The sequence below is a fragment of the Tachyglossus aculeatus genome, chromosome 18 (assembly GCF_015852505.1).
Source record: "Tachyglossus aculeatus isolate mTacAcu1 chromosome 18, mTacAcu1.pri, whole genome shotgun sequence".
Lineage (NCBI taxonomy): Eukaryota > Metazoa > Chordata > Mammalia > Monotremata > Tachyglossidae > Tachyglossus > Tachyglossus aculeatus.
In genome coordinates this window covers 6,095,018-6,109,915 of record NC_052083.1, presented here as the reverse complement: position 1 = coordinate 6,109,915, position 14,898 = coordinate 6,095,018, and the positions used below count along the sequence as shown (strand labels likewise).

Here is a 14,898-nt window from a genome sequence, read left to right as displayed (position 1 = left end):
AGCACTGGGCGATGGATTTGCCCAGAGTTTAGCAGGAAATAAATTTAGGAAGTTGCACTACTACTCCCAATCCTCAGCTCCCCATGATTTTTACATAGACCAAGTTTTTTTACTTTTTTTTTCAATGGCTTTTGTTAAACATTTACTCTGTGTCGGACACTGTACTAGGCGCTGGGGTAGATACAAGATAATCGGGTTGGACATGCAGTCCTGTCCCACATAGGGCTCCCAATCTTAGTCCCCATTTTTCGGATGTGGTAACTGAGGCCAAAGAAGTGACTTGCCCAAGGTCAAACAGCAGACAAGTGGTGGTGGCAGGATTAGAACCCAGGTCCTCTGGTTCCCAGGCCTGTGCTATTTCCACTAGGCCATGCTACTTCTGTGAAAAATATATTCAGTCAATTGGTAATGCAAACCAACTCCAAGAATCCTATAGGTAAAGTCAACCAGTCCAGGCCCCTGCTTCTAGGCCACACCCCAACTTCAAATATTAAGATCCTTGATCCCTACTTCAAGGGCCCTCCAATTATAGCTAATAATTTCTGCCATGTTCACCAGTATGTCATTCTCCAGCATTCCTTCCAAATCCCATTGGCGGTCCCAAAGAGCAGAGAATACAGAGAGAGAGGAAGTGAAAATGAGCATGTAGATTATTCACAGGTTGGTTAAATTGACCCCTACTGTGTAACAACCAAAGACCAGAGGGAGAAAAGCAGCATAGTTTAGTGGACAGAGCACAGGACTGTAAATAAAGAGACCTAGGAATAAAAGAAGTTTACACAATCCTCCCTGCCCCCATGATCATCTCCATTTTCCAAACTCATCATCATCGCCGCCACTGCCTCCCCCCTGCCCCCAACAACTCCCAAGCCTTGAAGCCAAGTATGTTCACGGCTTGGAAATTGGCTTTTTTCTACCAAAAAAGCACTGAATGTCCTGGAGACATTTGCATGAGAGTGTTTCTTCATTTCCAAAACTCATTAGAAAATAAATGAATCCACCCAGAAAAGGGGTTATCCTCTTGGGAAAAGCAGATGAGAGAGGCAGGGACTTTCAGCGGCCAACTCAAGGCCACAGATGGATTTAGAGATTGAGAGGGAATTAGGTTTATCTCCCTCCTAGTTACCCATCCAAAACACAGATTGTGCGTGGGCTCAGAGGGGGGAAATTGTGTGTGTGCTGGCAGGGAAGAGTGTTTGTGTATGGGGAAGGTTGTGTGTATGGGGAGATGGGGGATGATTTTTGTGTGTGTGACAGAGTCTTTGTATGTACACACGAGGGAATATGGAAGCACGTACTGTGCAGAGTTGCTAATCCTTTGCCTCTCCAGATTTTCCAAGGATCCAACCCAAGCATGATGTGAGACCAAGTAGCCCAACTGCATTCCCCTGCTGTTCCTATCTGGCAGTAGAACACTCAAAGATCACTCCATGGGCTTTCAATAGGCTCTAGGAGTTTCAGTCATTCCTTTCTTCAGATTGCTATAATCCTGGTTTTCTGGTCACAAACTTGGCCTCCCTATTCCTGAATAGCTTTAAGAAAGGGGATTGGCAACCTCTCATACCCGAAGGGAGGCATGGTGGCCTAGTGTTAGAGCACGAGTCTGGGAATAAGAAGAACTATATTCTAACCAGTTCTTCTCCTGGTCTGCTGTATGTTCCTGGGCCTCTTTGGGCCTCAGTGTCCTCATCTGCAAAAGAGGGATGAGATAGGACAGGGACTGTGTCTGAGAAGATACAAGATTGTCTTGTATCTAGCCCAGTACTTAATGCAAAATATGGCACCTACCAAATGTTAATCATACTGTGGTTATTGTTATCAATGTCCTGTGAGTGGAGAATGAGTCCAAGGTGGTCCCAGACTTCAGGGACTTGAGGACGGACACGATTCTTGACTCATGTGTGGTCCAGGCAGAAATGGGGCCTTTGTTTAGGTGACAAACTTGCACGCCACCTCTTCTGCATCCTCTCAAAAATACCGACTATCAGGTCTTCAAGAGCAGTGTGAGTAGCAGTGTACTTGCATGGAAAGAGCCTGGGAGTCAAAGGATCTGGGTTCTAATTCCAGCTCCACCACATTCCTGCTTAGTGACCTTAGGCAAGTCACTTCACTGTTATGGGCCTGTTTCCTTATCTAGAAAACAGAGATTCAATACCTGTTCTCCCTCATACTTAAATGTAAGCCCCATGTGGGACAGGGACTGCATCCGATCACCTTGTATTTACCCTGGTGCTTAGTACAGTAATTGGCACAAAGTAAGCACTTACCAAGTACCACAATTATTAAGAGCAGATGTTAGAAATCTGGGGCATCGGTTCAGTATTCAGTGGCTGCAGTGATGCACCCGACAGTCTGCCTCTGCTCTTCCAGAGGTCATTTTCCAAGAGGGTTATTGCAAAGGAGGATTTATGAATGAACAGAGCAGCTGGTGGCCTTTGGGATAATCCTGTAATTCCCAGAGGGCCTCCAGGATCATTTCCAGAGAGGAATCACCAGGCGAGTTGAGGAATCCTCCCTGGGAGGCTGGTTTCCTTCCCCCCTGCCCAGAAATCTCCGGGCAGACAGAACTCTGACACGGCCCTGCCCAAATTCAGTTTGCAGCTTACCAGCCGCCATCCAAATGTTGTCATTTAGGCAATGAATTGGGACCACATGACCATGCAGACACTGACCCAGGCAGCCCAGTTTAAGCAGCAAACAACAGATTGTGCTGTTTTAGTGCTTAGACCCAGAGAGGGAATCTACTGAATTCTCAGGGAAATGTATCAGTACTTTGTCAAGAATTCTGCCAGTGTGGTGGAATGGAGAGAGGGGCTGTATGGGAGGCAGCCATTGGAAGGGACCATGTGATGCTCACAGCCCCAGATATTAAAAATACCCTTCCCCCCACCCACCCCAGCCATGGTTATAAGAACATGCAAGGGTCCTAATCCCACCTCTGCCGCTTACCTGCTCAGTGACCTTGAGCAAGACACTATCCTCTCTGGGCCTTAGTTTTTTCATCTGTAAAAGGGAAGAAGATCCCTGCTCTGCTATTTATTAAGTGTTTACTATGTGCCAACCATAAGGGAAGCTGCATGGCCTAGTGGATAGAGCACAGGCCTGGGAGTAGGAAGAACCTGAGATCTAATAGCTCCTCCACTTGTTAGCCAAGTGACATTGGGCAAGCCACTTAACTTCTCTGTGCCTCAGGTCTCTCATCTGTAAAAAGGGGATTAATACTGTTAGCCCCATGTGGGACAGTGACTGTGTCCAACTGGATTAGCTGTAGCTACTCCAGCGCTTAGTACAGTGCCTGGCACAAAGTAAACTCTTAACAAATGCCATTTAAAAAAAAGAAAACATCACTAGGGCAACAGTGTGAGTAAGAAGATGGAGGTGGGAGAGCCCAGAGTGAGGGACAGATAGAAGGTTGGCTAAGGTATGGTTGGGTGGGTTGGTTGGTGATATGGCTTGAGGGGCAGAGGAGAACAGGGCATCACAGGTGCAGGAAGCAGCATAGCTGAAGCACTGAGTCCCATTTGGAATAAGCTTCTCGACTACACTGTATTTTTTTCTTCCCACCTAGGAACTGTACTCTCAGTCCTATGATGCTGTTGGAGTGATGTTTGCTTCTATCCCGGGATTTGCCGACTTTTACTCTCAGACGGAAATGAATAACCAAGGGGTGGAATGTCTGCGTCTGCTAAATGAAATTATCGCTGACTTTGATGAGGTAACTTTGGAGATTCTGAATCAAATAAAGCGCACGGTGGGGTCGTGGGGGATTCTTGCTGGGCGGTCAGAAGAGAGAGGCTGGCAGTGGAGAGAGTGAAAGGTTATCTATGGAAGGTAGAGCTGAAAGTGGAAGACCTCCATGTGTTGGTCTGAAGAGACCTGGCTAGGATTAACCTTTGGTTATGACATCCTTTTTTTTTTTGGTGGAGATGACTGAGGCAGGAAGTGACATCAGAAATAATAATAATAACAACAACTGTGTTATTTGATAAGTGCTTATTATGTGCCTAACATTGTTCTAAGCACTGAGATACAAGAAAATAAGGCTAGGCACAGTCTCTGTTGCACACAGGATCACAGTCTATGTAAGAGGGAGAATGGTTATTGAACACCTATTTTACAGGTGGGAAAACTGAAGCACAGAGAAGTGAAATTGTTTTGCCCAAGGTTTCTTGGCAGGCAATAGCAGAACTGGGATTAGAACCCAGGTGCTCTCCCAGGCTTGTGCTCTATCCACTAGCACATGCTGCTTTTCAATGATGGGAGGTACTGTGGTCCTGTGCAAAGAGAAAATGGGAAAAGGAGGTTCTAATCTAATCACTGCTCTGCCTCTGCCCTGCTGTGTGATCTTCATTAAATCACTTACCCTCTCTGTTCTTCAGGGCCCTCTTCTGAAAATAGTAATAAAATATTTATTATCTCTCCCTCCCTCTTTGATTGTGAGTCCCATGGCGGGGAGGGATGTGTCCATTCTGATTGTCTAGTATCACGTGCATGTGCTTAATAAAAACCCAGAAAAAAAAACTAATGATTTTCCTGAGGCTTTTTTCCAGTATTATGAAAGGAAGAGGAAGAAAAATAGAAAAAGAGATGTGAAGAGAGGAGAACGAGGAAGTTTTGACTAAAATCATTTTAGCTTTCTCAGTCAGTGACTTTTACTGGGCACTAGCTGAATGCTAGGCCCTGTATTAAGTACCTGGAAGAGCAGAGAAGAAGAAAGCTACCTGTTGCCTACACTCAAGGAGTTTACACTCTCTGTGTTCTGAAGCACCATAATTTTTCCCCAGGTTGGCAGATGATCCTTTCCGAAGACAGGCTGAACGCCTACTCTGCTGTCAGCCTCTCTCTTCATAAATACCATTGATTTTGTCTCTCACCTAATTATTTCCAGGCCCCAAAATAACATCGTCTTTATTCTCCAGATCAATGAAGACTGCGTAATAATGCAAACAATACAGGGAAATAACTGTAGAATATGAAACCGGCACCTGGGGAGCAGGAACACAGCAGGCAATCGCATTCCTGGAGAATTCCTCAGCCGAGATCTCTCTTCACCAAGGAGCCTCGAGCTCTCTCACATTAGAGACCTCAGTGCTTAGAGTTTAATTAATAAAGTGTTTAATTAGGGACCACAACAAGCCTCAGACACTTTCAGCAGTGTAATAGATAGGTTTTCAGTGCCGATATTAAATGGAATAATATGGTCTCTTGCTGACTGCTAATACACTTCTAGAGTGGAGATGAGTTTGTTTACCTCAACGTGGCTCTGGCCTGTGGCCAGAGAGCTTTGTAGAAAGGAAGCAAGAGAGCATGACAAGCCCAAAACACAGTGATCTCTGGGAAGAGCAGAGAGCCAGAGGGACCTATTCAAAAGAAGGGCAGAATTGTCAAAGAATTTGTAGGTTTCCACTAAAACATTTCAAGTAAAAAGCCTAAGTGAAAGGTTCATGGGTTAATGCAGGCTGAACCCCAGAACCAGGACCAAACACCAATTGAATAAGCTTAGCCTGCTGAATAAAGCTCAGGCCTGAGAGTCAGAGGACCTGGGCTTCAAACCTGATTCCACCACTTGCAGCTCAGACCCTCCTTACTTTTGTTCCCTTCCTATTTCCTCAGATACCATTCCAGAAAGGTGAACTAAAATTGTTATCTTTCAAGATTTCAGAGGGGGAAAGAAATGGGCTGTGGGGTCATTTCAATCAAATATCAAGGCAACTTCCTTGAAATAATCTGGTGGTATTTGAATGTTATGTTCATTTGTTTATGCTGGTTTGCATTGTATGTCATAGGCCATGATTCCAGTGACTCGGGTAAGATGCAGTGGGCTATGTAGGAGTTAATCCTACCAAACACAGAAGGGTTTGTTGCCTTACCCTGACAGGAACCTATGGGCACGATCTGGGAACTATGAATAGAAAGACTTCTTACAGAACTCATGAAACAATATATCATCACATTACAATATGTATAGTGCTCTGAGAATAAGGGAACCTGCCTCACTTCTGGGGTATCTGAGCAAGTCGGTGAAGTAATCTCTCAAGTGTTTAGTCCTTAGCTCTTCAGAAGAGATTGCTCTATCCCGCAGCCTGTTTCTTGTTTGGAATAGGACAATCCTGGGCTAACATGATTGTATCTAATCCATTCCAGTTACTTGGGGAAGACCGATTTCAAGACATTGAAAAGATTAAAACCATCGGCAGCACCTACATGGCTGTATCAGGCTTATCACCTGATAAACAGGTAAAGACTTGGTTTAGAGCCAGCAATCAATCAGAATTGCTGGTTTGAGGACCTTTCATTGTCCATCTGGTGGTGGTATTGTTTGTGTGTTTGCGGCAAAAAAAAAAAATTGTGAAGCAGACTTGTCTTCTAGTGCATTGCCCCTCTCCTTTTGACTTTGTTCAAAAATTTATGTGGATTGTGCCTCTAAAATAGCACTCTAATGTCTCAGCTCTAGTCAGTGAACAAGTCTTTACACAAAGCTGAAGCTGAGTCTCGGAAGGCTGAGAGATTCAATTCAATTAGTATAAATTGAATGACTGTTGCATTTTGGAAACAGACAGAGAGACCAGAGAGAAAGGGAAATGTGATCTAACCAGCAGGGGTAAAGGCTTCAGGAATTAGGGCCTTTTTTAATACTACAGAAGATGCAGCCAGTATTCAGGTAATCGAATTGAAAATAGTAAAGGGGGAGAGGTTGCTTCAAAGGGACAGAAAAAAAATGTAGAAATCACTGAAGAATATTTATTGAGCATCTCTGGATTGAGCATGTGTGGAATTCATGATAAAGAACAAACTGGAGGAATTCAGCCTTGAGAAGCACAAAACCAATATATCTGAAGAAAAAGCATCAAGTCAGAGAAGTCTTTCCTCTTCAATCTGCTTTCTATTCTTGTTTAGTTTCCATTTTTCTATTTCTGTATTTCTCAAGTGCCTAGTATAGTACACTCAGGAAATGCTGCTAGTATTACTACTGCTACTATTTCACATGGGCTTCTCTTCTCAGCATCAGTGTCCCTCTCTTTTATTCTTTCTACTCCTCCATCTTTTTGTATCTATCCCTCTCTGCCTAGACAGCTTTTTCTTCCTTTTTCTGATTCAACAGAGGCATTGATCGGAAAAAAAAATCAATTCAACTGTATTTATTGAGCATTTTCTGCATAAGGAGGATTGTACAATAGAAGTACAATTGAAGCAACATGTCCTAGTGGAAAAAAAGCATAGGCCTGGGAGTCAGAGGATCCGGGTTCTAATTCTGACTCTGCTACTTGTCTGCTGTGTGATAATAATGATGGCATTTATTAAGCACTTACTATGTGCCAAGCACTGTTCTAAGGGCTGGGGAGGTTACAAGGTGATCAGGTTGTCCCACGGGGTGCTCACAGTCTTCATCCCCATTTTACAGATGAGGGAACTGAGGCACAGAGAAGTTAAGTGACTTGCCCAAAGTCACACAGCTGACGATTGGCGAAGTCGGAATTCGAACCCATGACCTCTGACTCCAAAGCCCAGGCTCTTTTCCATTGAGCCACACTGCTTGCCCTCACTGTTGGGCAACTCCCAATTCTCTGTGCTTCAGTTACCTCATCCATCATCATCATCAATCGTATTTATTGAGCGCTTACTATGTGCAGAGCACTGTACTAAGCGCTTGGGAAGTACAAATTGGTAACATATAGAGACAGTCCCTACCCAACAGTGGGCTCACAGTCTAAAATTTATAATTTTAAATTATAGTCTATATTTTAATATATACTATATATATATACTATATATAGTATATATAGTGCATATAGTATATAGTATATATATATATAGTAGTATACTATATATAGTAGTATACTATATATACTATATATATATTTAATATAGTCTATATTTAAATTATAGTCACAGTCTAAAATCCATAAAATGGGGATTAAGACTATGAGCACCATGTGGGACATGGACTGTGTCCCACCCAATTAGCTTGTATCTACCCCAGTGCTTGGCATATACTAAACATTGAACAAATACCACAAATTAAAGTGAAGGGTATAGTCCCTGTCTTCAAGGCTCTTACCATCTAAAATCATATAGGCCTTTGGTCGGTAATCCAAATTCCTGCCACTATGTTCAAGGCTCTATAGAGATAACAGAGAAAGGTTTTGGGTACTTGTCTCACTCATGAAACCTTCTAATATCCCCTGTCCTATATGCCCAACCCTTGAACAAGTAAGCCATCAGTAGACCTTGGCTTGAGGTAGGTCATGGAACACTTACGCATTCTCCCCATGCTTCTGTTGCCATTGGCCAATGCAGAAATCCCAAACTAAATGGGAATAATCTGTACTTGGAATACCCATGCAGGATGGGGAGTAATAGAGGGATCTATGTAGAGAAGGTATCCCCTCCCCATTAACCTCTATCTGCTGAGGTAGAAGGGGATCTGAAGAGACTTCATTTCAGGAATTATAGTATAGAGAAGTCAGCGTGACTTCTATTGGAAAGATAATAATAATAATAATGGCATTTATTAAGCACTTACTATGTGCCAAGCACTGTTCTAAGTGCTGGGGAGGTTACAAGGTGATCAGGTTGTCCCACAGGGGGCTCACAGTCTTCATCCCCACTTTACAGATGAGGTAACTGAGGCACAGAGAAGTTAAGTGACTTGCCCAAAGTCACCCAGCTGACAATTAGTGGAGCCGGGATTTGAACCCATGACCTCTGACTCCAAAGCCCGGGCTCTTTACACTGAGCCACACTGCTTCTCAATAATGGAATTGTTAAGTGCTTACTATGTGCCAAGCACTGTTCTAAGCACTGAGGGGAGGGATACAAGGTAACCAGGTTGTCCCACATGGGACTCAGTCTTAATCCCCATTTTCCAGATGAGGGAACTGAGGCACAGAGAAGTTAAGTGACTTGCCCAAAGTTACACAGCTGACAAGTGGCAAAGCCAGGATTAGAATCCATGACCTCTGACTCCCAAGCCCATGATCTTTCCACTGAGCACACTGCTTCTCAAGATGACAGAACTGCAGGTCAAGAGACTCACTCTGTTGTGTGACTTTGGCCAAGTCACTGGACCTCTTTGGGCCTCCATTTCCACATCAGTAAAGTGGGTATAAGATACCTGCACTCCCTCCCTCTTAGACTGTAAGCCCTGGGTGGGACAATCTCTTAACTTTGTGTTTCACTTAATAAACGCCTCATTTCTTATTTACTTCTGAAGTACATGCTGACTAAATCCAATGCACTGTGAGGAAATGGCTGTTTCACTGGAAAGCACATGACACAGTTAACATATTTTGCTTGAATGTGTTGTTTAGCAATGCGAAGACAAGTGGGGTCATTTATGTGCTCTGGCTGACTTCTCTCTCGCCCTGAACGAAAGCATCCAGGAGATCAACAAGCATTCATTTAACAATTTTGAGCTCCGCATTGGTAAGTATGAGGTGCAGTCTCTGGAAAATGCCCATGACCAAAGACAAATGTGTCCCAGGCCCATGGGAGTGCCATCATATGCGCTGTGGTCTTCCCCACCCTACCGGAATTTGTGGAGGTATCACCACCACCCCTAAGCTCCTCCAGCTCCGCTCACACAGGGCATGTTGGGAGCGAGATTCCAGGTGACACTGGGAGAGGGGACAGCACAGGTTGCTGGTGACCCTGCTCTATGGTCCATTGGTGTGGGAGGCTGAGGGAGCATACGGCTGCCTAACTGCTTCACAGGCCACCGGTGCAGGAGCAATTACATAGTAACCAGATGTTTAGAAAATAAGATGATTGGTCTTCATCATGCAGATACTGTACTCACTCGCATAATGGCCTGCCCCCCACAAATTTTCCTTTCGTGAATTTGGAGGAAATGAAAAGATGATTTGGGCAAGCAAGGATAGCGATGTACACGTGGGTAGGAAGAGAGTTAAGGTCACAGTGCTGAGTGTGGGTAAGGGCTCATGGAGACTTGTGAATTCTGGGTTGGAAAAGGCAATGGTGGGGGGGCGGGTGCTACTCTAATACATCTAGTGCCTCTTGTATGCAGCACAAGAGATACAGTGTCATTTACCTTTCTCTTCCTTCTCCCCCACTTCCCTCCTCCTTCCCCCCCACCCCCACTCATTGTCCCACTCCCCTTACTACTAGACTTAATTGCCCATGTCACAGCCCCTCCCTAGTTTTGGGGTGGTCAAAATTAGGCAAGGAAGTGGGGCCCTTAGGCGATTAAATACAAGTAGAGAGTTTGACCTCCCCTGGCCTTTCTTGCCCTCTGCATCATGGGCAGGTATCAGCCATGGATCGGTGGTGGCAGGCGTGATCGGTGCGAAGAAGCCGCAATATGACATCTGGGGCAAAACGGTGAACCTAGCCAGTCGTATGGACAGCACAGGGGTGAGCGGCAGAATTCAAGTGCCCGAGGAGACGTACCTCATCCTAAAGGACCGAGGCTTTGCCTTTGACTACCGAGGAGAGATTTATGTCAAGGGCATCAGCGAGCAGGAAGGAAAAATCAAAACATATTTTCTTCTAGGAAGAGTACAACCAAATCCTTTAATCTTACCGCCAAGGAAATTGCCTGGACAGTATTCCTTAGCAGCTGTTGTCCTCGGACTTGTACAGTCACTTAACAGGCAGAGGCAGAAGCAAATACTGAATGAGAACAACAACTCTGGAATAATTAAGGGACATTACAACCGACGGACTTTGTTGACTTCCAGTGGATCCGAGGCAGCAGCCCAAGCAGAAAGTGTGGACAAACCTGACTTGCCATAAATACCATTTTCTTTGTGTTCATTTTTTTGTATTTCTTTTATATATAAAATAAATGCGCTAATAAAAAGGGTTTAATTTTTTTTTAGAACAAGGCTGATTTTATGTGTCTATTGCGGGATCTTGTTCAAGAGATCATTTGGGTAGTGGAGGCTGTGGCCAATCAGTGGCATTTATTGAGCTACTAGCACTATAAGGAGCACTTGGGGAGAGTACATTGCAAGCCAAAGAAACTGCCTACCCACAGAGATCTTACAATCTAATGGGGGATGATATATATTCACAAATTATGCCATTACTTAAGAGATTGATATGCATGTAAACGCTGGGAATGGGCATAGATGCAGAATTGTTAAGGACCGTAAGTTCCTTCAGGGCAAGGAATGTGTTTTCTTACTCTATTGCACTGTTATTCTTCCATGCACTCAATCCAGTAGTCTACATAGGCCTTGGGGAAATGGGTTTAAATTGGGGAAGGCCTCTTGATCCCTCTGTATGCCAGCAAACCTTGCACCCCCAACCAGGGTTGAACCGCTGTATAGGTCAGGGTACAGGGGCTCTGAGCCCCTTCTAAGGACTTTTCCAGAGTTTGGAAGGGGGCTTTTCTCTCAAGTCTAGAGCCACCCTTTATGGAAGGGGTTCATCTCCATCTAGCCTCCCATCAACACACAGTAACATCCCAAAAGCAGCAAGTCAAAAACCTTTGTCTCGCTACCTTCCAGAGCTGATAAAGGCCTGTTGAGCTCCTTGGATTCAGAAGGGAATCTGTCCATCCTGGGCTCCACACAGCTCCCCTCCCAGTGGATAGAGTCCCCAGAAATCTGGACCAGTCCCTGATCACTCCAGTCCCAGAATCCGCCACAAAGACTAGGCCCATTCTGGCAAGTCTTTGGACTTCACGTGACTGTTCAATAAATACAAATCAAAACCCAGGCTCACTGATCCAGTAACCCAAACCAAGGCTTTTGGCCGGAATTCTGTCTGAGAAATGCATCACGTCACACTGCTGCCAGAACACTGTGGTTTTCAACAGAAAGGAGGATGGCTTATGTTTCCGCAGGGATCATTACCTATTTTTTTTTTCCATTAGGATCATCTCTGCCAGTCTCTTTAAGGATAGTGAAGTTCTGGGAAACAACAATATCATTACAATTTGAGAGGAAAGAAAACTATGATTCAGAGACGGTGAATTTGTTTAGAGGAAACTCTGCCCCTGCCCCTTCTTTTTGAGAAAACATACATCAGTGGAGATACCAGAAATGCCCAGATAAATGTAAATTCACTAATATATAATTACATTCAAGCAATAGGAACACCGAGAGACACTAACCTAGCCAAGGTGGATCTGCCCAGTGGCCCCAACTTTATAATAGGACTGAGCACTCAAGGACTCCCTTAGATTTTCCTAGCATTTGACAAGTTAATCTGTTTCCCTGAGGGTCAGGGTCACCCTAATATACAGCAGATTGGGAAAATTTCCCAGGATCAGTCACCTTGCCCCCTCCTACCCTCCTACCTCACCTCGCTGCTCTCCTTCTATAACCAAGCCCACATGCTTCACTCCTCTAATGCAACCTACTCACTATACCTCTATTATCCATCTCACCACCAACCACTCTTCCACATTCTGCCTCTGGCCTGGAATGCCTTCCCTCTTCACGTCCGACAGACAATTACTCTCCCCTCCTTCAAGGCCTTAATGAAGGCACATTTCCTCCAAGAGGCCTTCTTTAAGACCCCTTTTCCTATTCTTCCACTCCCTTCCGAGTCACCCTGATTTGCTCCCTTTTCTCCCCCACCCTCCCAGCCCCACTTAGGTACATATCAGTAATTTATTTATTCATAATAATGGCTGTCTCCCACTCTAGACTGTAAACTCATTGTGGGTAGGGAATGTGTCTGTTATATTGTATTCTTCCAAGTGCTCAGTACACTGCTGTGCACACTGTAAGTGCTCAAAACATTGAAATCAATTACTGATTATTTATTGAGCGCTTACTATGTGCAGAGCACTGTACAAAGAACTTGGAAGAGTAAAACACAACAGAGTTTGTAGACATGTTCCCTGTCCACAAAGAGGTTACAGTCCAGAGGTTGGCAGGGCAGGTAACCTACCTCCATTTTACAGATGAGGGAGCTGAGGCCCGGAAAGATTGCGACTTGTCCAAGATAACACAGCAGATACTTTTACTTCCAGCCCCCGCTAAATGCATGAGGCAGCAAATTGACTAAATAAAGGTCCTGGAAAAGCCAAAGAACAGACAGCCTTTCCCTAAAGGGAAGGAACTATTTTAAGAAGAGAATTCCTTTCATTCCGTAACTTCATCCTATTACAGGGACCTGTATTTCAAAAGATGTTTCCTACCTTTGAGGAATAAGTAGGGAAATTAGACAATCATTTTCTCTATTGGCAGTTTCCCCAACAGTTTGAATAACTCTTATTTGAATCTGGCTCAAGAGACACACTGCATTTTCAAGTTACAGTGTTGCACTCGGATTAGCTGTTGTCCCCAGGCAACTGAGGGAGATGTTTTATTGATGAAAGTAATGGGGATGGCAAAGCATCATTGAAGAATAATAGCCCCTGCAGATTTGAATTATTAATTGCCCACCCCCCCACACACACAGTCCTTCTCTTCCCTCTCCCTGTAGCTCTAGAAATAAATAGATTCATTTCAAATGCACCAAGAACATTCTAAAAGAACCAAATGATTTTATCAGGTCTGACTTCAATCGATCTCAGTTCTGGAAGCAACAACCTACTGATGTTGAGGCATAGGGGATTGTGTTCATTGGGTCATTTCCCTCCTGAGGGGAAAAAGACGTTACAGCAGATGCTACCATCAGCCTCACTACCATCAGGCTGCACACACCCAAATCACAGGCCTAAAATTCAGAGGAAATGGGGACATTCCTGTTGGAGGGGAGTAGCAGAAGTAGTTTTTGAGCTCCAGAGACAATAAGAGGGGAAGTCACAAATATTCGCCAAAGCGATCTCATGGAGTTTTGTTACTTGGATGGTGAGTGGGGGCAACCATTGGTTCATTGATTGGAAACCAGGGAAATCATCAAGTCCCCAGGCTCCTGAGAAAGAGATGATCTTACATTTCTAAACCCCTTTGACATAAATGATCTCATCGCATCCGCACAACACCCCCTGCGAGGTAAGGGGAGGCAGGCATTACATTACCCCCATTTTACAGACGAAGATATTGAGACCTACAGTAGTTAAGGGACTTACGCAAGGTCACCTAAGAGTCCAGGGGCAGAGCTGTGACTAGAACTCAGGGCTCCTGACTCTCTGTCCCACGCCCTTTCCACAGAACCATGCTGCCCTCCCAATGGTTTTCCAGCTCCCTCCTTGCCTCCAGAACCCCACCCCTTACTGGTAATAAATACGATTGAATGAATGACTCCAACACCAGGCAGGCAAGCAGCCACATTGATCTGGTGAATTCCTTGAGAGCTATGGGTTTGAGGTCCTCAAGGAGGAATCAGTCCCCCTGCCCCTTCTTGCAAAGATTCTCAACTCCAATGCCTGCCTGGCCTCCCAATTTCCCTAAATTTGATTTCTGCAGTCCTTGGCATTGCAGGAGTGACATTAGTGACAACGTTTTTCTGGTGACAAACACTCAGCAGCCTTCCCTGTTTAAGAAATCCAGAAATGGTCATCATCTAGAATCAAGAGGAATGGAAATAGGACCCACATTTTCAGTATTTTTATATTATGATATGCTTTTTAAATCCCTGTGCTATTATAACAAGTCCAGGAATGAGTGATTCACTCATCAGTGGCCTTAAAATGATATTAAAAGTGGTGACCCTAGCTGCCTCTACTCTTCTGATGCATCTAGAAACTCATTCAATGATGTCTAAAGACAGATGCTGCCAGCATTGGAAATGCATTTTGGGCCTGCTACAGGAAGCTCCTTTGTTCAGGATGAGTGTCATTTCTAAAGGGGTTTGCCCCCACCCAGGAACACTGTCAAAAGCCCTTGTGACATGATAGACAGTTAATAGAGGTGACTGCATATGTGCTTAGAGGGCAATTGTTGTGGCAGATCTCAGTTTTGAGCACCCTGACATTAATATTGGCCATTCTAAAGCACCAAGTCTCTCATTCTTTGACAACCAAAGTATGGCTTT

At 44.4% G+C, this 14,898-nt stretch overlaps 1 protein-coding gene across 2 annotated transcripts in view; it reads left to right on the top strand.

The window, feature by feature from the left end:
• ADCY8 (adenylate cyclase 8) overlaps window positions 1–10,840 on the top strand; it is a 109,217-nt gene extending 98,377 nt beyond the window's left edge. For both annotated transcript variants that reach the window (XM_038760437.1, XM_038760436.1), the window contains 4 exons: window positions 3,569–3,715; window positions 6,145–6,237; window positions 9,312–9,426; window positions 10,268–10,840. In XM_038760437.1, coding sequence (XP_038616365.1) covers window positions 3,569–3,715; window positions 6,145–6,237; window positions 9,312–9,426; window positions 10,268–10,755 — 843 coding nt within the window. In that variant the 3' untranslated portion in view covers window positions 10,756–10,840. The remainder of the gene's footprint in view (window positions 1–3,568; window positions 3,716–6,144; window positions 6,238–9,311; window positions 9,427–10,267) is intronic.
• The last annotated feature ends 4,058 nt before the right edge of the window (window positions 10,841–14,898 follow it).